The 25,153-nt window shown below is 40.1% G+C and overlaps 1 protein-coding gene across 2 annotated transcripts in view; it reads right to left on the minus strand.

The window, feature by feature from the left end:
* LOC148011646 (DNAJ heat shock N-terminal domain-containing protein) overlaps nucleotides 1-3,579 on the minus strand; it is a 49,488-nt gene extending 45,909 nt beyond the window's left edge. The window contains exon 1 of one of the 2 annotated variants that reach the window (XM_087669925.1): nucleotides 2,666-3,579. In XM_087669925.1, coding sequence (XP_087526051.1) covers nucleotides 2,666-3,049 — 384 coding nt within the window. In that variant the 5' untranslated portion in view covers nucleotides 3,050-3,579. The remainder of the gene's footprint in view (nucleotides 1-2,665) is intronic. The other variant, XM_087669924.1, reaches the window with a different exon arrangement.
* Nucleotides 3,580-25,153: the final 21,574 nt, after the last annotated feature.

Here is a 25,153-nt window from a genome sequence, read left to right on the forward strand (position 1 = left end):
TCACAAGGGTTGGCACATCTATGCCATGTGAGGTAAGGGCAATCCTCCATGAGGTTTGCCCATTTCACACAGCATATGGCCGGGCTGCAGGGTTGGCTTGGAAAGCCACATCCTTCTTTCTACTGCTGTTCACCTACCTGTTGGACTAGTCTTCGGGCTCAGAGATGGTAGCCTACAAGAAAAGTAAGCTCCATCATACTGAGTGAAAAAATCGAAATCCATTGGCCTTGTCTGCAAAGGTTGCTCACATGCATCCATAAATTTTGCACCCTGGCTCTAAGTTTCACTCCCAAACCCTGCATACCAGATACAGCTCTCCATGTCAACTCTGTCTGTGTATTGAGATGCAGACTGGCTTTCTCATGAGCCCAACTTGTTGAAACAGCTTGCACTACAACAATCATGTGAAACCAAGGAAACCTTATGCCCATTCCCTGGCTGTGACTAAGGTGTATACAATCATGGCACATACATTTCCGGAAAATGGACACACAGTAAATGCACAAATAGGAGAGAAGGCTAGGGAATACATTTGATTTACCATAGTTTGCTGTGAGTATATCTAGAACATAAGGTCCAGCAAAAAGAATAGGCAATGTAATAGTGCATTCAGAAATGCCTTGCAGAAATGTATGGTAACCATTCAGCATAAAGGCAGAGTTGAAGCACAGGTTGGGTCCAGATTGCTTCAACAGTATACTGTATGATATAGGTGCAACATTAATGCTTCATAAATTTTAGCCATATGCCACAATTCAACTAAGTTACGTATATTGGCGAGAACTCATTGAATCAATTGTTTGGGCCCGTAACAAATTCAGGGCCACTCCTGTCTCATGAACTAGGGCATTGAGCATTATACAAGGACATGCTCTAGACATGGGTTGGGAAATTTACATCCTTCATCCCACTACTGTTCACCCACCTTTCTGACTAGTCTTCATCCTAGAGATATTAGCACACGAGAAAAGTTATTGCTCAGGCTCACAGCCTAGGGTCTTGCGTATTATACAAGGTCGTACTGCAGGAGTGACTCAGGAAAGTCACATCATTCATTCTATAGCTGTTCACCTAACTGTCTGACTAGTCCTCATCTTAGAGATATATTTGCGTGCAAGAAAAGTCACATCATTCATTCTATAGCTGTTCACCTAACTGTCTGACTAGTCCTCATCTTAGAGATATATTTGTGTGCAAGAAAAGTTAATGCCATCATACTTAAAGTGACACAGTCAAAATCTATCACCCTCAGCCACAAATGTTGTTCGCTGCATGCATCCATTGATTATGCACTCTAGCTGTGAGTCACACTCCAAAACCTTAAGTATCAGATACAAGTCTCCATGTCATCTCTGTCTGTGTGCTGAGAGCTCCAGTAATACTCCCAAACTGGTCTCCATTCAGCCAAACTGGCTGGAACAGCTTGGACTACCACAATGATGGGAAATCAAGGAAATCTCATTCCCGTTCCCTAGCTGTGACTAAGATGTATACAATCATGGCACACACTTTTTCAGCAAATGAACAGAGCAAGTGACAAATAAGAGATAAGACCAGGGAATTGCTGTGACTATATCTAAAACAGACAGGCCAGCACAAAGAATAGAGGTAATGTAAATGCCCATTCAGGACTGCCTTGCAGATATATATGGAGACCGTTCAGCATATTGGCAGGTTGCCTTCCTTTGTAGGTGCAACATTAATGCTGGCATAACTCATTGAATCAATTGTTTGGGCCCAGAACAAATTGAGGGTCACTCCTGTCACACAGCCTAGGGCCTTGAGAGTATTATATAAGGATGTGCTACTGTAGGGGTGGCTCATGAAAGTCACATCGTTAACCCTACTGCTGTGCACCTACCTGTCTGACTTATCTTTACTTGCCTTCCACGTGGCATCCAAACCTACATTGCACAAGCCAATCGTTACCTACATCCAAGTTGTATCCCCTTCAGGTGATACCTGCTGCTTCAGCATACTTGTCACTGTCCTTACGGTATACAATTGTCACACCCATTGCCTGTTCATTGGCTACCATTGGAAGATCCAAATTGTCTTTTCCTCACCTCATACCTGCTTCTTCAGCACACTGTTTTTCTGACTTACAATCAAGGATACAACCCAAGTGCTGCACAACATCTGCTGTATTGATGTCAATGCATCTGACAATAATAAGAAAACCATGGACCCATTTTTTTCAGTTTTATAGTCTTCAAGAAAGTCTGCATTGCATCCTGATAAAGTCTATTGACTGCTAACTTTGTATGCATGTACAAAGCAGTCCATTGATTCATGATTGTTGAGCAGCATTAGCAGTGAAATGAAGAATTATTGCAGTGTGTTCTTCAACTGAAGAGTCAAACAATCAAGACTACATGTTCCTCATCCTAGTGCTGTGAGGAATAGATTTGCGCTTTGGCAGTGATGCCCAGTTAATGAGTCAAGCATCATCTTTCTGACTGTACAGCATTCCGAGAATTGCAATGAGCTCACAACCTGCACCATCTGCCTCACTGTCCGAGGCACTTCAAACACATCAGTAGGTATGTCAACTATGAATTCCTAAGATGGCAATCTCCAGCAGATGCAACAAACTCAAACACCTTTGTCATAAGTCAGTGAGAGAAGCAGCTACAAGGTTCACAAACATATGAAGAATATTTACCACACCAAGCACTGAGTAGTAATCATCTGCAATGCCATCACCCGCCAGGTCCACCTCTGAACTTGCAGTGGAGCTGGTTACTTTAGCAGGCATGAAGCGAAGCTTTTTCTGTCCACTTGGAAGGCCAAAACCCGCTTGACAAGGAAGAGTATTGATGCCATGGGGCTTAGACTTCCCGAAGGTGTGGTATTTCATGTAGCAGGCAGCCATACGAGCACCAGGGCCACAGCCACGGCTTCGGAGAGGGGTATAAACCTCCAGGCTAAGGCGTCCGAAATGGGGGTATATGGATTGGATGCCAAACAGCGCAATACGATGATGATGTTGGGGCAGGGGAGCTCTGTTGCAGGTGCCAACACACGGGCTTGTCTGGGAAAGGGTCATGGTGACGATGTGCAGGAGGTATCAGGGGAGTGATTATGTGCGGAAGCTATCAAAGGAATGATTATAATTGTACGCAAAAGGAATCAAGGGACTGATTGTTGGCAGAAGAAATCACGGGACTGGCCGTGTTGCGGAACGAATCAAGGAAATGGCTATCTGCAGTAAGGTAATATGGTAGTTTCGACTAGTTGGGAGCTTCTTCGAGTGTCAGAGCAGGGCTAATTGCGTGTCATGGAATGAGGCTCATTCCTGCACGTCTCCCACAGTGACACAAGAAGAAGAATACGCAGCAGAAATGATGGCAGTATTATAATTATTGGATTGGATGATATATGCAGATTAAATGGGAAGTTTTTTTCGACACACAAACAGACCTTTTGCTTCTATCCTTCTTCTCTCTCTGCCATGTTCGAGTCGCTGAATCTTCCCATCATCGCTGGCCCACAAGGCCTTGATTCTTCTTGGGATTCCTCTCTCCCAGCCTCACACTTTCTAGGCGATTTCAAATTTCAGAAAATTATGTTGTTAATGCCAACAACTCCGTAATAGGTCGATGGGAAAACCTCATTCGGCCATGCGTGTTACGCTCGCTCTCTCTCTCTCTCTCTCTCTCTCTCTCATTCGCTACCTTAGACCTATGGTGGTTCTCTACCTGAAAGTGGCTGACCAGTGACATGGTGTGCAGTCTTGAGTCCCAATAACTTGTACGACGACGATAGCAACCATTCCTCAAGGTAATGAATGGCTTGTACGACGACGATAGCAACCATTCCTCGAGGTAATGAATGGCTCAAGCCCTCCCCTAACTAGCGACAGATGACCCCCGGAGCACCTAGTTGCATATCACAGACTTTGTGTAAGGGGGGATTCAAATTAGGGCGGACAACATTTGAAAGGCCAAAAAGTGGACAATCAAGACATAACCCTTCAAAGTTAGGCTTTCAAAGCAAGAAACTTGATGTTGCAAGACTAATTCGTATCCGAACATGGCAAGTCTAATTCATATTCGGACCCACTAGTTTTTGTGGTAGCAAGAAACCCACACCCAAAACGATTTCCGTACATTTATCCAATAAAATTCAACTCAAAGGTCAAAATTGTATACCACTAAGCGAGGCAACCAAGTGCAAAAGCCTTTGCAAACAGTTCACATTTATTCTAGAAAACAAAGGTCTTGAGTGACCCTTCCAACCCCCTTGTGTGAATCGGGCCTAATATTCATTAATAGAATGAAGTGGGGGTAGCAAAGCCAACAAAAGAACATCGAGCAACAGCTCAATCAGTAGGATGACTGTGTGCTAAGAAATCTATGGGTCACAAGTTCAAATGTTGGATTGAGTAGCTCAACACCATCTTGCCCTTAGGGGTACAAAGATTGGAAAGAAGCCCAATCACACTCACTTCAAAAGTATAAATTAAAAGGGATACAAAATTTGGGAAGAAGCCCAATCACAGTCACATCAGAATTGTCATATTGCCAAAAAAAAAAAAGGATCAATGGACAACACAAGTTCATAAGAAAAAGAATCTTCTCCTTAGCTACTTAGGTATTTAATGGTGGTTATGCATCACTGCTTCCCAACCTGCCGCTACTACGTCTTCATGTGCACCTTTTTCTCTCCTCTCCACTTGGTTCTCCTACATGCGACTTTGTGAGGTCAACTTGCTACCCTCTAAGATGAAGGGCACTAGATTTACTCCATCAAGTTTGTACTCATATTTAAGAGTGATATTTTGCTACACCTTTTATGTGCACTTTTCTCTCACCTCTAGATGTCATCTACCTCCTCCCTCTACACATTGTCTACCTCCTTCTTTGTGTAGGCAGATGACAACAAAATGGACTACAAGTCCACTAGCTTCTTGACTTCTATGTGGCTATTCATACCTTAGCCAATTTACCAACACAAACAAGGTCATGTATGTGCATGTGTCACAACTCTAAGCCAATCGCATAGCACAATGTTGGTAGAAGTTGACACCTCATCCACTGTAAAAAAAATCTAATGAGTGGAATGTTTGTCTTCACATCCCTTGTGGTGGAGGATGCATGCTAGTTGGGGGGATGTTGCATATCCAACTCTTTCTGTAGCTGGCAAAACACAAAACCAATAAGATTTTGTTGTGTGGAATCACATCCCCTTCATTGCTTCAAGTGGGTGGGTTTCTCTCTTCATGTGTGACCTCCCTAATTTGTTATTTGTTGATACATACAAAAAACACTTTTCTCCAAAAAACATTGCCTAGAATGTCATTATTTAGCTCAATATTTGCCAAATCTTTGAGACCACAACACAACAAGTAATGAAATTTGACATGGTATATTGCGTTTCATGTACACTTTAACCAAAGTATCATTTTTTATGTCATAAAGAAGAGATTATATTATGTATTATTATACAGCATAAGGCACAACTTAGGAGTTTTAGGTCCAAATACAACATTTTTAGAAGAGCTCTTTCTATCCATGGCACCTAAAAGTTTAAGGATCTATCCAGCAAGCCCCTTATATTTGTCAATTAGGTTACACAATATGACTTTCTTAATGTCTAAATCTATAAAGTTTTGAGCCTCCCAAAGGCTTTGTTAAACAACAACCCTAACAACTTGCTAATATTTCAAAAAGAAAGGGTTTATTATACACAAATGTTAAACATCTTCCAAAGCTTGCTTATAGAAAGGTAATGAAGCAACACCTACTTCCATTTTGAGAGAAATCATAGCTAGTGCAACTTAAGCATAAGAATCCTCAAGTTTTGCAAATGTTTCCTACTAGAAGTTCCTTTTACAACACCTTGTGGTGAGCTTTTCGTGCTTATTTATACCAAAATGCTTATCAAACCTAAACCCAAAGGTTGTGGGTTTATCATACCAGGGGAAGCTGAAGCCATGACTTCTCTTAACCTTTTTCAATCGAGTAAGAGGAACATTCTCAATAGTAACAAAATCAAGTTGATTTTTAATGGTCTCCCTGAATGAAGTGGGGCCACACTTCTTTAAGCCAACTATCTTAACCATTCAAACTCATCATTAGAAAGATTACAGTTATCCTTCATCTTTTCAATCTCTAGCTAGTGAACATTTTTGGCTTCTCATAAATCCTACCTCACTTTGATTCCTTTCTATACTAACCTATTCTTGCCATCTCGAAATCATGACCTACAAGAGAATTTCAATCATTGTAAAAGAAAAGGCATTCGGCCACATCGAAGTCTATAGGGAGGTGTCTCCTTCACGAGAAGCCCTTGTCCATTTTGCATTCTTAGATAGCATTTCCCATCCATTCTTAGTGATACTTGAATACAAGCAACTTGTCATACCACTTGGCACCATCCCACTTCCTTCCAAATATAGGCAAAGTAGAAATCCATTCACATAGTGAAGAAGCTTGAGGTTGGCTATTGTCTTCATGCTTTAAGCCACTTCTAATTGATTTGTGAGCTTTGGAGTGTAAATCAACAACTCCCAAACTACCATCAAATTTATTAATGGTGACTTGCTTCCAACCACCTGCCAAGAGTTATTGTTAGAATAAGACCACAAGAAGGTTCAAAGAATCCTACTAAAAAATATTCATGCACTACTTGAGAATTAACAAAAACATTGTAAATGACCATCATTGGAGCACGTGCTTAGTAGGAAGAGAGTAGTAACCACTTTCTTCCCTTGAGTGATGCACAAATCGAGTTTTATTGTTTATTTTTCCCTTAAACTTCTCAATCAACCATTGAAATCATTACCTTATGGTAACTCACAAGCCAATTGGGCAACCAATATACCTAATAATGATGCTCGGCCCAACAATCCTTCATCTAAAATTTGTCAGAGACTTTTGGGTCTTCTTGAAAGTGAAGGTCAAATGACTCATACATCTATAAAAAGAGCTAAACATGGACCAATCTGAAAGGGATAAACCCTTTAATGTACCAACATTCATAATCATATCCTGATTTCTTAATAGAAAACCTAAAATGATGGAGAATAGAAGTGAAGTGAGTGGACCTCCTTGCCTAAAAGATCTTGTTAAAATAAAGGATCCTCTTAGATAGCCATCAATACATACTGAAGCTAAGGCATTAGTGAAAAAGATATTGGCCAATTGACAAAATACATCTTTGAGCCCCATTCTATTCAAGACCATGAGAATCAAAACCCATATGGCTCTACTATAAAAATCAAGAAACAATACTAGATTAAACATAGCTTTGCCAATCCTTCTCCCATGAATGAAACTAAACTACTTGTCATGCAATACATTAGTAAGTACATGCTTAATTCTAATAGCCATTACATGCTGAAGCTAAGGCCTAATTCTAATAGCTCAATACATATTGAAGCTAAGGCATTAGTGAAAAAGATATTGGTCAATCAACAAAATACATATTCGAACCCCATTCTATTCAAGACCATGAGAATCAAAACCCATATGACTCTACTATAAAAATCAAGAGACAATGCTAGATTAAACATTGATTTGCCAATCCTTCTCCCATGAATGAAAGTAAACTACTTGTCATGCAATACATTAGTAAGTACATTAGCTAATATTTCATAACATGTGTTTAGCATGGAAAGGGGCCTCTACTCCTTACATCATTATCTCCTTAGATTCTTGGAAATGAGCTTAATTATATGATTGTTCACTTCAATTGATAGAAAACTATTCCTCCTAACTTCATTGAGCATAGCACAAAGGTTTGCTGAGAAGAGATCCCAAAACTCCGTTTAAAAACTCTATAGGAAGACAATCTTTTTCCAATATTTTATTCTTCTATATAGAAAACCACTAGACCCTTAATCTATTCAATATACAAGAGTCTATCAAACACAAGGATATATACATGAGTAAAAGCATGGTTTAGTGATACAGAAATTGTACCCATTTTTAGTTTTCCCCTTTGGTAAAGTTGGAGGGAATTTGGTATTTCTTTTTTATGCCTTTGAAGAAACCTTCATAACAGAAGATTAGAATTAAAAAAGAACAAATAGTAGGAAGCCTATTCATGGTATGAACATTTGATAGTTTGAATATGTGGATAGTGGTGGCCACATGCGATCTTTCTTTTTTTTCGATTTGTTATATGTCATTTCACATCCTGCATGGGACCTAATCACCGTCTCTGCTTTGCTCAATGACCACCGTCTTCTTCTTTCTTAGTGACAAAATGGGGGGAAGACTTTACAAAAAAGGGGAAAAAAGGAAGAAGAGAGAGGTGTGTGTGTGTTTTTGTATAAGAGAGAGGACTCTTATATCTATGCTTATGCTTCCTAACATCTCTTTTGTTAGCTAAAAGCATGAAGCTTTAGGCTTTCAAAGTTCCATTTTCCCTAGTTGCTACATATGAGGACACTAATGCACAAATGTATATTGAGGGTGAGCCCTAGAGCCACTACCAAGAAATGGTCCAAAGGGGGCCAAAACACTCACAAACAAACTAGAAAGAGGCACATAGCACCAAGGAGGGGATGCAACAACACGAGGTCTACAGCACCAACACAAGACATGGATCAATCATCAAGGATAGATGATCCCTTTGGTGAAACCACAAAAAAAACCTTGTGCAAGAGAATAGATCTACAATGAAGAAGAGGGACAAGCAGTTGCATGATCGAATATAGGTATAATACAAATTTTTGGTACTATGTGGTAACTAATTAGATATTGTGCATGCAAGGAAAAATACAAATGGATGAGAACTCCCTACTTAGAAAATTTTGCTCTATAGTAGAGAAACTACATGAGGAGTATGGCATGAGCCTTAAAGGGAAGGTCACTTGAGACTTGACCAATGCTAATTTTCTCAATGATCAATGGCTCACAGTGTTCAAGCTACGGCTTTGAAAGAATGCCAATATATACTTGAACCATTTGTAGCCAGGATTTTTTGAGGACTATAAATAGCTATCATGGCAAAGGTTACCAGGTGTGCTACATATTTGAGAGGTATAGTGTTGGAAAAAAAAAAACCATCAACACATAACATTGCATGGGTAAAGTTTATGAATATCATTTTGGTACATTTTGGTGCTTTATATCTTGCTCTCTATTGGCATATTTTGGTATATTTTATCTTACTATCTATTTATATTTCTTTGTAGTAAACCTTGGTTGGGGAGTTATACTATTTGGCACTTTTTGTACTGTTTGGGACCCATTTGTAATGTTTGGAAACTTTTCATAGCTCATATACGTTTAAAATCCCTTGCTACTCTTTTGGTATTAGGTTATATTCTTTGTATACTAAGGTCAATAAGTAATACTAAGGTAATATCCTATAGGAATGTAAACAAAAATAAACACTAAATAGTGGCAGTTGACATTAAAGCAATCAAGCAATACCAACAAAAAGATAACTAAGTTTGAGATCGGTGCAAAAAAGAACCCAAACTTGGTACTTAAGACATATATGCATGTGATGATCCTACCAAATTGTACCAATAGATTGAAAGAAGTATTTTAGCTATAATCAAACTACCAAAAAGTACCACAAACAAGTATTAAGTTTATTAGATCACACAAAAAAATAACAGTCTAGATTTTCAAAGATGAAGTTCTAGAGGTTGAGTGTCTAGAGTGGCTTTGTTAAAATGTTGGTTATAAAACTGAAAAAAGATAGAAGATTCATATTATTTCCCAGAACCCACATTGTAGATGAAGGTAGCACAATCCACGTTTTGGGGTCATGTGTTGCTTGTGGGGAGTGCTTAGACTCTATCTATGTGGTTGGTTTTTCATGCTAAACTACATGCACCAATAGCACCCCCTTTGTTTCACTACTACTCTCATGAAAAATGACACTTGTGCAAAGTTGAATGCAATTAGTAGATTCACGAAGTTGCCAAGAGTTGGTGGGCTCACAAGAAACATCTTTAGAAGAGTAGGTAATTATCCACTTCTTTTTTTATATTGTCTGCCTTATTCCTCTATTTCTTATTTGTAATGGGTTATCTTGTTGAACTTTGTAGTTTATGAGGCAAATATGTGTTGAGAAATGCGCAATCACATCCATTATAGACTCTTTGTAACGAACAACAAGGCAAAGAAACACATTGCAAATAAAGGCTTAGACTAGGTCATGTATGCATGGCTTATTAAAACCACAGTTGGTGAATACCATGGTCACTTTCCACCTTTTTCCACCTACCAATACCACCTATTGTAAGCCTATAAAAGGCACTCATCCCCATACTCATTTCATCTATCATTATCATTTAGTTGTACTTGCATTATGCTTGGATAATATCAGTTGTTCTTCTTTGTCATTGCTTATGCCTCATTATGATTATCTATTTGCTCATTAGTGATCCTCCTTAGCATGTATCTTCAATATTTTAACAATATGGAGTATGTAAATAACCATGCTGCACACAATGACTCAAAGGGTAGACATGACTTTGATGAGGATATGGAAGAGCTATAGGGGTTCATGGCCCCAACAACAACTTGGGTGACATGGAAATGCATGATACCATTATAGAACAAATTCAAGATGTGCTAGATGATATGCAAAATGAAATTTTAGATGGAGACAAGGGCACCACTACGAGACTTGATGAATATTTGCATTAACTCAATTGCAACACCCACTCCGAGGTGGTTTTTGATGTGCATGAGGAGATGTTAAGTATAATTGAACCCCTAATTACTAAGTCTTGTGAAGGTGATGGTCAATGCAAATGCAGAAAGGCAAGAGGGTATGCATGATGTGGAGCTAGAGTACAAGGTGGATGGAGTCAAGGACCACAATGGAGAACCTATTGATTATGGTGTAGAAGGGGGGCTTGAAGAGAGACAAGGAGCTCACTAAGCTTGATGTCTGTGGAGTGGAGAAGGGGGACTTGGAGAGAGATAGATAGAGAGAGAGAGAGAGAGAGAGAGAGAGAGAGAGAGAGAGAGAGAGAGAGAGAGAGAGAGAGAGAGAGAGAGAGAGAGAGAGAGAGAGAGAGAGAGAGAGAGAGAGAGAAGGACCCAACTAAGCATGTTGTTTGTGAAGAGTAGAAGGGGGAGTTGGAGGAAGAGGGGGAGCCCATTGAAGTTCTTGGCTTCAAAGAGAAAAAGAGATAGTTGGAGGGAGTAGAGGAGTCCCTTGAAGTTACTGCCTTTAAAGAGCAAAAGGGGGAGCTGGAGGGAGAGAAGCAGCCTATTGCAAAACTCACAAAAAATGAGTAGCAACCATGTGAACATGATGCTTCTCTAGCATAGCTTTTTAATAGGATAAAGTGCTCCCATGTGCCGATGCCTAAAATGCATGCATGCAAAATGCGATGTATCTACAAAGCACTACATAGCCATTAACTCATCCTCTTGTCATGAGTCTTCTATGACACATGATTTTTGGTGTTTTTTAAGTTTAATGATTTGTTTTGTCTCTTGCATATGCCTTGTTTGTGCCGCTTTTGAGTTTAACTATTTGTTTGTCTCTTGCATATATATCATTTGTTAATTTCTTTTGTAGCCATAAGACCTTGTTGGCTTGATGCGCATAATGCCATGTAAAGTTAGATTTATAATTATTGATATCAATGGGATGCTCTTGAAGGATTTAAAAACCCCTATAAACAGGATCAACTATCAGATAGGTCCAAACCAATCTGGATTAATAAAAAAATGTTACTGTATGGTGAGGCCAAAAGCCAAAAAGTTCCTCTACTAGAACTAGGATCTTGAGTCATGATATGGAGTTGTTGTAGGAGGCCAAAGCTGATGTTGATTTTGTAACACTCTGAAAAACCCAAATCTCCTTACATGTAAAGCTAATTGGAGGCCATTGGTACTTATGTGTTTTGTAGCATTATTGATTAAGTCTTATGTTACTATGTCTACATAAACATACATATTTTCTCAGGAAAAGTGTGAATCATGACTGGAGAGTTTTCATGGCATTCCTTGTGTTAGGGTTCAATATTGGCTGAAGCTTGTCTTTTAAAAAAACTTGAGAAAAGTATGGGCAAAATACCCTCATTTTGATGCTACTAACACGATACTTTTGGAAGACACCCACTACAACTCTTTAAAGAATGAATATGAAAACTACTTAGCAATTCATTTCTATGTGCCAGAAGTTAGGCTGAATATCTTTGATAGGTGGTTAGTAAGTCAAGTTAGAGAGAGGGGTGGGTGACACAAGATTTATGTGGAGAGTAGGCTACCTACTAGTATGAAAAATAGGGTAGTGATAAAGATGAAGCATACAATATTAGAAGCATATGGAAAGGGAATTATTGATAGGATTTTGAAATCTTATCCATTTATTCTCTCTCTTGCTCTCTACCTCTTACTATCTCTCCTCTATATTTCCTTAATTTCTCTTTATCTCACTATCTCTCTTTTTCCCTATTTTATCTCAATCTCTTTCTTCTCACTATGTGTGTGTGTGTTCTCACTATCTCTCTCGCTCACTCACTATCACTCTCTCTAAACAACATAACATGTTAAAAATTGTAGATTAGAAAAGGTTGGAAATACCAAGAAGTACCCAAAAAAGGCTTTGACTTTGACAATTTGATATAAAAAATTAGTACAAGTTTGATTTTGACAATTTGATACAAAAAGAAGCTTTGTCAACATTGATTGTGGAAGGGATGGCGCGCGCGCACACACACACAAACACACACACACACACACAGAGCATGTAAGGAAATCATAATGAGGAGATGGGAAATAAGTTATTACAAACCACATGTTTTTTTAAATAAGAAAAAAGAAATCCCATATAACACTAAATAAGAAATCAATTTGAGGTGTGCTCTACCAAAAAGAGGTAATGTCCTTGTCAGTCCATATTGTACCACCAAACCATGCTTTCACCCACCCACATCACTTCAGTTTAGGTAGGGTCTTAAGAAAGTTTTGAACTTCTCAGAAATATGCCATCAAAGTTTCTACCTCCTTCCCCATGATCGAAAAGGGATGATTGTAAAAATATTGAGCCACTTTCCTCTCATCTATTCCGAAGTCACCCTAAGCATCTTGCACTCCCTTAATAACTTCTTACATATGCTTTTTGTTGCTACATGAAAGAAGAATCTAAAGGGACATCCCCCACTTTTCATTCCACATTATTGCAAGATTTATAACATATAGTCTAAATCTCTTGAAGTTGATAGCTTTAATACAGAGACACTGGGTCAAAGTGGGAGAGACCTTGCTCATGAATTGAAACTTGAAGACAAGAAACTTATGATCACATGGTAGTGATTTGAGATGAAAACGTATGCTTTTGTTTGAGTTATAGTTTCAAGGTCTACCTAGAGCTACCATTGTTAAAGTGGACAATGTCCAATCAGATTGTCCTCTAGCTATGATCACTAAATTTATTTCTCTAAGCAAACAACATCACATCCTCCCTTCACCTAGCTCATAGTCATTAATCAAATCTTGCAAATTTTATATTCTCTCCCATGCATGGGACCCCTCGCACACATGACATCTATCTAATGGTTGTAAATGTTAAAATCAAGCCTCAACATCAATGGAACATGGATGGAGATCTTATCCATCAAGAGTCCTCACTTGATTAGTGTCATGTGTCTCACCTAGGTTGTTCCTCATCCACTCTCTCCTTATAGTCAACAAGCTATGCACTTCTCTTTTCCAACCAAGCTACCTAACAAGCTAAAGCATTTAGAAAAAATCTACAGTCTCTAAACCCTTTTCATCATCCATTGTAGTCCTAAAGATGGATGCATAGGCTTCACTACTCCATGATCCTTGTGTGGCCTCTGATTGCCTCAAGCTTTGATGGTCCAAGCCCCCGAAAACATACACCATTCTTTCATAAGCAAAAAGAGTAGAAAGATCAAAGTTTGGCACACACAAGAATGACCTTTCTATTATATTGCGCACTTCATATAGATAAGGATTAAGGTTGAGCTTTCTTCATTTTATCCTAATTTCCCTTTTTCATATATGTACAATGCTCGATATTTAGTTAGGGCCATCATGGCTTGGCATAGGATTTCTTTTATTTTTTCATATATAGGTTGCATCAAGGGCCTGACACTCAATTTTACAAGGAAGAATAAACATTCAATCTTTCTCTTTTGTTTTTTGTCAATTTTCCTTAGTTTCCTTTGGTTTTCTTTTATTTCTTCTTTGAAACTTTTGTCACATGTTTGTAATCTTAGTAACATTACCCTCCTCATAGATTGGTGCCAATCCCTTTGGCACTACATTGAGGGTTGGAAGGATTATTTATCTTCATGCATTGATGAGGCCCCATATCTATAGGAAGAAAGGTGTGTCCTAAGGGGGTGTGTCTAATGTGAAGTGTAAGTGCAATTGGGATATGGGTCTAACACTAAGGGAGGAAGATCCCTAGGTATGTGCAAACTTGAGGACCCAATTTGTGAATATTTAATGTATGTGTGGTGTGTTCAAGAAATAGGCTTGCTAGCAATCTAAAACCATGCCATGTAGTTGAGGACCCTAAAGCATAAGTAGGGAGAAGGGCTAGGGGGCTAACCAAAGAGCTTTTGATACAAGGTTATCATTAACTTGAGCCCCCTAGGTATTGTACTTGTGTGTGTACTATGATGACTACCTTTTTTACTATTTTTCTCTTTTTTGTGTTTTCTTTTGGTAAAAAAGTAGGGGACTACAAGGCTTTGTGAAGGGGTTGTGGGCTTGAGGGATTTGAGGAGGAATTAGTAAATGCATAGTTTTTTTAATGTAGCCTAAAGTGAACAGTGGAGCAATGGAGAAATGGGTAATTGCAAGTAGTGAACTTTCTCTAACTCATATATAAAATGTCAATTTTCGTAAGCATGGAAGAGAGTTGCTTGATGGCATCATCCAATCATTGTCCTAGCATCTATATTGGCTTTTATATCAAAAAATATTTCATTAACATCTCCTTATAAGGTGTCCTAGGCTAACTAAGTAGAAGTACTAATAGTTGAAGATAGTTAACATTAGGTTGGATTAGGGAAACTAGTAAAGGGATTCGTAATAACATTAAAGGAGGGAATGAGATCAAAAGGTTGGAAAAGGTATGACTTAGCTTTGTTAGAAGTACTAGATATTTTACAAAATCATAATATCCTTTGGAGGTATAAAAAGAAGGCATATACCTATGTTGGAAGGTGTAGTAACTAAGCTCAAAATGATTATTAGCATTTTATTAAAGAAGCCTATCCATAGGATTTGATTTTTCTCAAAAAGCTCATTAGGCTATTGAGCTTGTAAGCCACAAACCTATGTTGGAGTGAAATGAGCAAAATCTCGCCATTTGTAATTGTCACAACAGAAGACTACACTCCATGAGGTCTATTTGACTAGACCATTTGATTGCAAGGAGACCACTAACTAGATGAGGCAATCTTATTTTTGTTAGAGGGAGAAAAATCTTGAATCTAGTTGGAATCATGAAGTCAAATAGGGAGGTAAGGGTGTTTGGGAGCACTTGAGCCTTGAAGCTTTGGAGTTCTTCTTTAAGTACATTAGGCTCATGGTTTATGTTGCCATGGAGGGGGAGATTCATTGGTGGAACATGTTGGATAATGGAAGTAAAGAACAAATGAGGTGATCGTGAGGTGGGGGTGCAAGTGGAGGGACTAAACTTGGTGGTGGAGGGTAGAGCATCATGAGCATAGCCTTGCCATTCTAGGATCAAGAGAAGAAGGTGACACAACTTGTGCTTCTATTGGGACATCCTCATTGAAGGAGGAGTCCAAAAAGTAGCCTAATACCTTTACATGTTCTTTTGAGTAGCCCTACCCTATTAAATTATTGATACAAGCCTTTTTTATCTTATTCAACTCATTTGTAGTGAAGTTATTGACACTAGCCTTCTTTATCTTTAAACTCATTTGTAGTGAAGTTGTGGGCTAGTGCTACTTGGGTAGCTTATAGCTTCACTTTTAGGCTATTGATATCACCCTCCTCATATGAGGCATCGCATATTACACCCCATCTTTGCATTTACCACCAAGCCCCTTGTCCTCCATGGCTCCAACTTTGTGGATCTATGCTGTGTTGTTTGATGCAGATTCTTTGCCACTCTATGATCCCTCTATTCAATCCACCTTTCAAAGATAAGCTAGTGTCATCCATAACCCATACCATAAGGCCCCATTAATTGACAAGTTCAAAGATTTTCATGAAACTTTCTTGTCAAGCCTTAACCTGTAGGGGGTAAAGGTGCCTCTGCCTAGCCGCCCATGTATTACTACACTGACAGTCACCGCCACTGCACATTGAAGGTGGTGGGCGCCCGTCACCGTCACTTTATTCTTTATTCTTTTAGTGACAGTTTGAATAAAGGAAGGCCCGATCACACATTGTGATTGTTGGAGTTCCCATTTCTAGTCTCTCCCTTTCTTGCTCTTGCTCTCCCGCCATATCTCTCGAGTCCAACCTTTGATCCGTCGCTCCCTTTCAACTAGTATCAGAGCTTTGCTTTCCGACTCTTGAGCTTGGTTCGTGGCATTCTCAGCATCCCATCGACTCCCTACTTGCATTGGGTCTCCTTCTCAGCAGCCATATCCGACTCCTTCAAGCTCCCATCACTCCCCGGCTTCCCGAGCACCTTCGTGGCATTGTTGGGCACCTTTATGACATTACATCAGAGGTATTTGATCATTTTCTTCAGGGTTTACTTCAGTTCTCAGGTCTCACAAGCTGTAAACAAGATTGGGGCAGCCACCATTGAAGCTCCCTTGCTTCATATCTCACTTGCCTTTGAATAAGACTTGCTGGAGCTTGTTTGAGGTCTTCCTTGGCTTTAACCGGACCCCTCCGAAGCTTGGCCACCATTTTTTGCAGCCCCAGGACTAGCATTACAGTTGGCGGAATCACGCAGCCCTCCCATATGTGTCTTCAGCATTGACAGTCACAATAGCAGCCCTCCCCCTCCATTGGTACTTGGAAAGGCTCCATTTCGGGCATATGAACATGCTTTGATGCTTGGTTTTGATGGTTGATGTGTTGGCATAGCATTTGGACTGATTTAACAATGTTTTGGGACTGTCATAACAGTCCACAGGCAGTCTATGACAGTGTTACACTGACATTTGATGCTATAGCTTGTTTGGCATTGTCATTTGATGCCCGGATGTTAGGGGAATGTATGCCTATTGTTTGGCAACCATTTGGAGCTGATTTTGGTGCTGAAATTCTTAGTTTTGAATAGTAAATCACTGCTGTACACAGTTGGGCTGAAGTCATTTCACTCATGTATACTTATACCTATGCTTTTCGCGCTAAGTTTCGGGCATATATGGTGATGTATTGACACTTGGGGCTCAACATAGAGCTTGGTTTTGATTCGGGATTGTTGGTTGAGCTTGAGCTCGCTTTGCAAAGCATTTGGATGCTCCATCTTGGATGTACTTATGGCATGTATGTTGCTTATGTCTGATCGATCTTGACATGCTTAGCCTATGCCATTACTACATGCTAGTTACATTGTTTGGAGCCTATTGCTACCGGAGCTTGGTTTTGGCTTGACCTTGGATTCTTGGAGCTTACTTGAGCTATTTATTGGCTTTCCAGAGTTGTATCTTGGGATGTACTTGATGTCTTACATGCTTATGGATGCTACATACGAATGCTCTACCGCCTACATGTTCGGGATGTACTATTGATGTATTGTCTTGGACTTATGTCATTGGCATTGTGTCTTGCCTTGGCTTGAGCTCGTACATACGGCTTTTGTGCCAGTGGGAGCATTCTTGAATTCTTATCAGACATTGAGCAGGTGGTACTTTTATGCATTGAGCCGTTACATGGTATTGAGCAGTTACAGACACTTGAGACTTTGGGACTTCTTACCTTTTGGGATGATACATCATATGTCTTAGTTCACTCTATCTTATGAGCTAAGTCTCAGTTTTTGGATCCGTATCTTTGTGAACTGACACCTACTTGTGTCAAGTTTTGGTAGTGGCAGGAACACTTTGCCCCATTGCCTGGGGGGTGTACCTACTCATTGGCAGATGTTTGTATGACATACTTGGGTGTTGGATTCATGCTTATCGACCGTCATATGCTTATGCTATGCTCGCATGATGCCGACTTTGGTCTTGGCAGTATCTGATTGCCTTGGGATCCGATTTTGGCACTGTTAGCTCTCTTTTACTGAAATTTGAAATTTATTACAACAAGCATATATGTATGGACTAACATGGATTTTTCATGCTGAAACACTCTGAAATGATGTACTTTCACTAGTACTTGGTGGGCAGCAGCTTTGGTTCCACTTTCTTCGCCATTTTTTCTCGATTTTGGTGATTTTTTGGTCATTTTCTATAGTAAACAGCAAGCAGTTTTGAATTGTCTACAGTCTTCCAGCCTGCATTATGGTGAGTTCGTCCACTAATCATGCTATTTTCAACATCACTAAGCTTGATGGTACGAATTACTCTTATTGGAAGAGCCAGATTTGGCAGGTGTTGGTACAGAAATCACATATCAAACCTTTGAGGTTAAGCGGGCATCCACCTGTAACTATGCCAGATGAGGAATGGCTTGAGCTTGATGAGTTATGCAAGTCCACTATTGTATTGTCTGTCACAAAACAGGTTCACTATAATGTCTTTGAGGAAGAACAAAGTGCATGGCAATTGTGGGAAAAGATAAAAAATCTCTATGATAAGAAAAGTCCAGCGAGTCAGATGTATTGGCTGAAGCAGCTTATGGATCTGCGCGCATGAAGGAGAATGTGACTACGTTTGCTCACTTGAGCCAGTTCCATGCTATACTCAAGAACTTGACTTCGCAGGACATCACTTTTGTAGAGGATGTCACTCCTCTTTTCTTGCTTGGTACTCTTAATGAGTCATGGGATGTATTCCACACTGCATTATGTGCCTCTACTACTACCTTGAAATTATCTGATGTTGAGAGTGCTCTTCTGCAGGAAGAGGTTAACCATAAGAATTTGGATGCCTCTCGTGTGTCTCATGCTATGATAGTTAGAGGCAAGAATGATGGATATGGAAAGCATGGGAGTGGTAGTGGCCGTGGACGGGATTCTCAGAAATCTCGGTCCAAGTCTCGTGGGAAGTCAGGTAGCAAATCCCGTGGTAGGAATGCAGATGTTACTTGTCACCATTGTGGAAAAAAGGGCCATATTAGGCCACAATGCCATGAATTGTGCAATGAAAGGCGCAAAGATAAGGGGAAAGACAAAGTGCAAGATAAGTCTTCTAATCGCAGCATAGTACTTGCAAATTCTAGTGTTAAAATTGAAGAGATCAATGCTATGCAACCTGAGAATGTTGATGATGATGATTATATCCTAGCAGCTTCTTTTAGTGCTTCGTAGATGACAGAGATACACTCTATGTATGCACAGTGTTGGCTCTTGGACTCAGGTGCGTCCTTTCATGTGACACCTTGCCAAGAGTGGTTTAATTCATACCGTACTGTTTCGGGTTCTATGCACTTGGGTGATGACAGCTCTCTTGATATTGTGGGCATTGGCGATGTTAGGTTGTAGTTTCCTTCTAGTAGCAGTTCTGTTATGCAGGATGTACGTCATGTACTTGCTTTGACACGCAGTCTCATGTCAGCTAGACAGCTTGATGACGCAGGATATCATGTATGTTTTGGAGACTCTGCATGGAAGATCACTCGGGTGGCAGACTTGTGATTGCGAGAGGTGCCAAGGCTGGCAGTCTCTACCCCTTGATTGTATCAGCTTCTTCCCTTGATCATGTTTTGTCTGTGGGTTCTATCCCACATGTATCTCTTTGGCATGCTCGTTTGGGCCATATGTCTTTGAAGGGAATGAAAATGCTTTCTGGTTTGCAGTACTTACTTCCCTTTGATTATGCATGTTTTGATTCATGTGAGCATTGTCTTTATGGCAGGCAGACTAGGTCTATGCATAAGAAGTCTGGTAGGCCACACATGAGTGAGCCCTTGGCATTGGTACATTCGGATGTCTGTGGGCCCATGCCTTGTCAGTCTGTGGGTGGTGCAAAGTATTTTGTTACGTTCATAGATGATTTTTCACGGAAAGTTTGGGCTTATCCCATTAAGCTGAAATCCGATGTCTTGGTTGTGTTTCAAAGATGGCTTGCATTGGTTGAGAACCAGTCTGGGTATAGGCTAAAATGCCTAAGGACAGATAATGGGGGTGAGTATGTCTCACATGCTTTTGAGCAGTTATATGATGGGAGGGGTATTAAGCGTTAGTTGACTGCCCCTTACACCCCCTAGAATGGTTTGATTGAGCAGATGAATAGAACCATCCAGGAGCATGTACGCAGTATGCTTAGCCATACAAGCCTACCACGGAGCTTTTGGGCTAAGGCAGTTAGTAGAGCTGTGCATGTCATAAACAGATCACACTCTAGTGGTTTGGATTTCTAGCTTGTAGAGGAGGTATGGACTGGAAAACCTCCCTCTTATGCGCATCTCCCTGTCTTTGGATGTGAGGCATTTTGCCATGTGCCCAGGGACAAGAGAAGTAACCTGGACCCCAAGAGTGTAAAATGCATTTTCCTTGGTTATGGGGATGTAGACGAGATGGGTTACCGTCTCTGGGATCCGCAGGTGCGGAAAGTCATCCACAGTCATGATGTAGTCTTCCATGAAGACAAAATGCATAGGCAGCCTGAGAGAGTTGTTGAGATCCACAGGGTCATATTTCAGGAGGAGCCGAGAGCTCCCACACAGCTAGTTGGACAGCCTACAGTTGCAGCAGATGCTAATGGTCAAGATGTTGGACAGGCAGCTGGGCAGGCAGCAGAGCCTACCGTGAGACAGTCTACTAGAGACAGACGTCCACTTGATAGATTTCAGCCCTTGATGCATTATGTCTTGGTTACAGATGCAGGAGAGCCTTTCACCTATGATGAGGCTATGTGTAGGGGTGATAGTCACTCCTGGGAGAGGGCTATGCAGTCTGAGATAGACTCCCTACATGAGAATGACACTTGGGATTTGGTTTCCTTACCTACAGGCAAGAAGGCTTTGCCATGCAAGTGGGTGTATAAGCTAAAAAGTACCCCTGGACACCCCAAGCCGGCATACAAGGCTAGATTGGTAGCAAAGGGTTTTAAGCAGGAGCATGGTGTGGACTTTGACGAGATCTTTTCTCCTATTGTTAAGATGACCACCTTGCACGTAGTCTTGGATTTGGTTGCTCAGCTTGACTTGGATTTATACCAGATGGATGTCAAGATGGCTTTCTTACATGGGGAGTTGCATGATGAGATTTATATGGAGTAGCCTAAGGGCTTTGCAAAACCTAGCAGGCACCATTTAGTGTGCAAATTGAAGAAAAGTCCTTATGGCTTGAAACAGGCACCTAGGGAGTGGTATCATAAGTTTGATGCCTTTATGCAGTCACAGGGCTACAGTCGGAGTGCTATGGATCCGTGTCTTTACACAAAGAAAGCCCGTGATGGTTCTTTATTGATTTTGGTACTCTATGTGGATGATAAGCTGATAGCAGGGAAAGCTCATGATGAGGTAGATGCTCTTAAGGCTCAGCTCAAGAAGAGCTTTGAGATGAAAGATTTGGGGACAGGCTGCTCATATGCTTGGTATGTGCATTAGATACGACAGGCATCAAGGACTCCTTTACTTGTCACAGAGGGAGTATATTCATAAAGTCCTTGAGCGCTTTCGCATGCATGACATAAAGCCTATTGGCTGTCCATTGCCTTCTTATGTGAAGGTATTACGGGCTGATTGTTCATAGACAGATGAGTAGAGGGCCGAGATGACCAAGATTCCCTATGCATCCGCACTGGGTAGTCTTATGTATGCCATGATAGCCACTCGTCCAGATATTGCCTTTGCAGTTGGTGTTGTGGCACGCTATATGGCAACACCTGGCAAGAAGCATTGGGATGCCGTGAAGGGTATCATGAGGTACCTGAAGGGCACTGCAGATATGTGCATATGCTATGGCAGCCAGGATATAGGAGTCGTGGGGTACACTGACTCTGATTATGCAGGACATGCAGATAGTAGGAAGTCCACTTCCAACTATGTATTCACCTATACTGGAGGTGCTGTTTCTTGGATGTCCAGGGTGCAGAAATGCACGGCCCTTTCTACTACAGAGGCCGAGTATGTTGCAGCCACTGAGGCTTGCAAGGAGGCCATTTGGTTGGGTCGTTTAGTTGCTGACCTTAGTATTGATGCTATCCCTACACTGCATTCGGATTCTATGAGTGCTATTCAGTTAGCCAAGAATCCGGTCTTCCATGCGAAGACGAAACACATTGAGGTGAGGTATCACTTCATACGTGGGGTCGTTGAGGACAAGTCTGTTGATCTTGTCAGGATCTTGACTGACCAGAATCCTGCAGATCTGCTCACGAAAAGCCTCTCTACACAGAGCGCTTTGCCTTCCTCAGGAGGTTGATGGGCGTGGAATGAGATGACGTCTTTCCTCATCCTATTGTACATGTGTATATGTTGTACTGTCCTTTTTCTTTTTCTTTTCACTCCTCACTGGGGCAGATTCACCTTTAAGTGGGAGGTTGTTGGGGGTAAAGGCGCCTTTGCCTAGCCGCCCATGTATTACTACACTGACAGTCACCGCCACTGCACACTGCAGGTGGCGGGTGCCCGTCACCGTCACTTTATTCTTTATTCTTTTAGTGACAGTTTGAATAAAGGAAGGCCCGGTCACACATTGTGACTGTTGGAGTTCCCATTTCTAGTCTCTCCCTTTCTTGCTCTTGCTCTCCCACCATAGCTCTCGAGTCCAACCTTCGATCTGTCGCTCCCTTTTATAACCATTATCCATTATCCTAGCCTTCTATTTTGTACTACAATTATAATTACCAGACCTACTATTTCCATTGATATTTTCTCATTTGTCATCCACATCTTTGTTGCTTTTCAAAGTTTCATCCACTCCCCTTTCTCTTTAGTTGGAAGACTACATGGGCCACTCACTTGAAATCTACCCTCTTTGTTGCTTTTCAAAGTTTCATCCACTCCCCTTTCTCTTTAGTTGGAAGACTACATGGGCCACTCACTTGAAATCTACCATCTTGACATCTTGTTGGAGATATGTGAAGGAGAGGAAATCTCATCATCTTTCACACTTTGCCTTGGCATATTTATATATTTCTTCATTATGTGCCTAGCAATTTTAGGAACAATACATAATTCAAATGCATATTTTTGCATTTGGTGGGTTCTCCTAAGGTAGCACACTTTTTAGCTTAGAGTTCACAGTGCATATGGATTCATGAGCTCAATGCACATGAGTAGCTCTTTTGCAAATTGTTTAGATTTGATTAAAATGACTTCCACTAGCTTCAGCTATTGATTGCTCACACATCAAGCTTTGCCAAACCCCTTGCCAAAATCCCAACTTTGACGATATCCCTGCTCAATTTTGGTGCATGCATCATTTCCACTCTTTCTTGTGCAAGAAATTTGTGACACACAAGAGCATAAATGGGATGTTTGCATCTTGGCCCTCAGCAAAACCAATGATATTCTACATTGGAAAGCATCGTCAATTTTTATAGCAATTCAAGAGCTTTGATTAATATTATATCCATTCGAATGCTTTGAAATAAGTATTACTAAATGTTAGATGCTCGCATATATGCCATACATTTCCATTGCTATTGTATTGAAAATTATGTGTTTATTTGATTTGATTTAAGTACATGTTTACCAACTGTGTTGATTCGTGTGCATGTATTGTTTGCACAAACTCCCCTAACAAACATAAATACTTCACACACATGACATTTCATTGCAACATGGGTAGATGAAGTAACATTGAAAAAGTGCAATACATAAAGATCTTTACATCCCTAATCTTGATCACATAATGAAGCTATACAAGTGGAGTGCTTATTGTCATCCTACATAAACATCTAGTCATGATGATTATTTGCTTGCAAAAGATCTAGAAGGAGCAAGGAGTTCCATAATCTTCAGTTGCACCTCAAGCCTTTTCTCCTTTAGCTCAATGTGTGCTTGCCCAAAAGCCCTTGCAAATGCCCCAATAAAATGCTCTATGGATGCTCTTAGTCCTCTAGTGCTAGTGTTGTTTTTTGCTTATTCCTCTTCTTGCATCGTATTGCATGAAGAATGACCCATAACTGATTTATCCAAGTCCTCATTAGTGGAAATAACTACTGTGTCTAGGTCCTCATTAGTAGGAATTGCAATCAAGCATATCATATGTGTTGTATAATGAAAATTACCCAAATTACATACACTAAACTTGCAAATACTACATTGCAACTTACATACTATGTACTTATAGTTGCAAGTTTACCCAAACATCATTGCTTGGTCTTGTATTCTATATGAGACAAGGATATTGCAATTTGCATAAACCTAGAAATTGCAATCAACCACATGTATTGTAGAATGGAAAGGATTACCCAAATTACATGAGAATTACATATACTAAACTTGCAAGTACTACATGACAACTTACATATACTATGTACTTGAAGTTTCAAGTTTACCTAAATAATTGCCTAATTTTGCATTCTATATGAGACCAGGATACATGTGACCCAATTTTCCTTTTTATTTTATGTCATGGTACCAAGAAAGTGTTACATGATGTGAGAAAGGAAAGGATAAGGAGCTTAAAGTGTAGCATAATAAAAAAAATTCTTGATAATTAAATTGGGCACAATTACTTGAGATTGTGGTGGAAACCTTACATGGCTATTTATATGGTGTAAGTGGCTATAGGATAGTTATAGGTTCATGACATGCATAGAACCAATTCTATCAAAAGAGATTGTGGAATGAAGGGCCTCAAAAGAAGATAAGCCTAGTACATATGGCATAGTTGCATAAGGTGACTGTGATGGTGGTGGAGGCTCCATTATCATGGTCACTTAGGTGGCTTGAGTAGTTAGTGGAGCACCTACAACATATGTAGTGAGAAACAGAGGAGGTTAATAGGAGTAGATGACATGCAATCCATCCTACTTTTCATGATGGAGCGCAATGCTTGATTGTAGCCAAATTGCCTATTATATATACACCTCTTAAGGGCATGTATTCTTACAAAAGCGAAAGCATAGTATAGATGTATGGAGGCTTTCAATTGAATCAATAAATAAACTACAAAATGATCTTAAATAGATCATGCTTTACTTTTGATATTACTAGAAAATGGTTTTGAATAGATCAATCATGCTTTA

The sequence above is a fragment of the Lygodium microphyllum genome, chromosome 28, assembly GCF_053477565.2.
Source record: "Lygodium microphyllum isolate KBCC chromosome 28, Lygodium_microphyllum_v1.1.10, whole genome shotgun sequence".
NCBI lineage: Eukaryota > Viridiplantae > Streptophyta > Polypodiopsida > Schizaeales > Lygodiaceae > Lygodium > Lygodium microphyllum.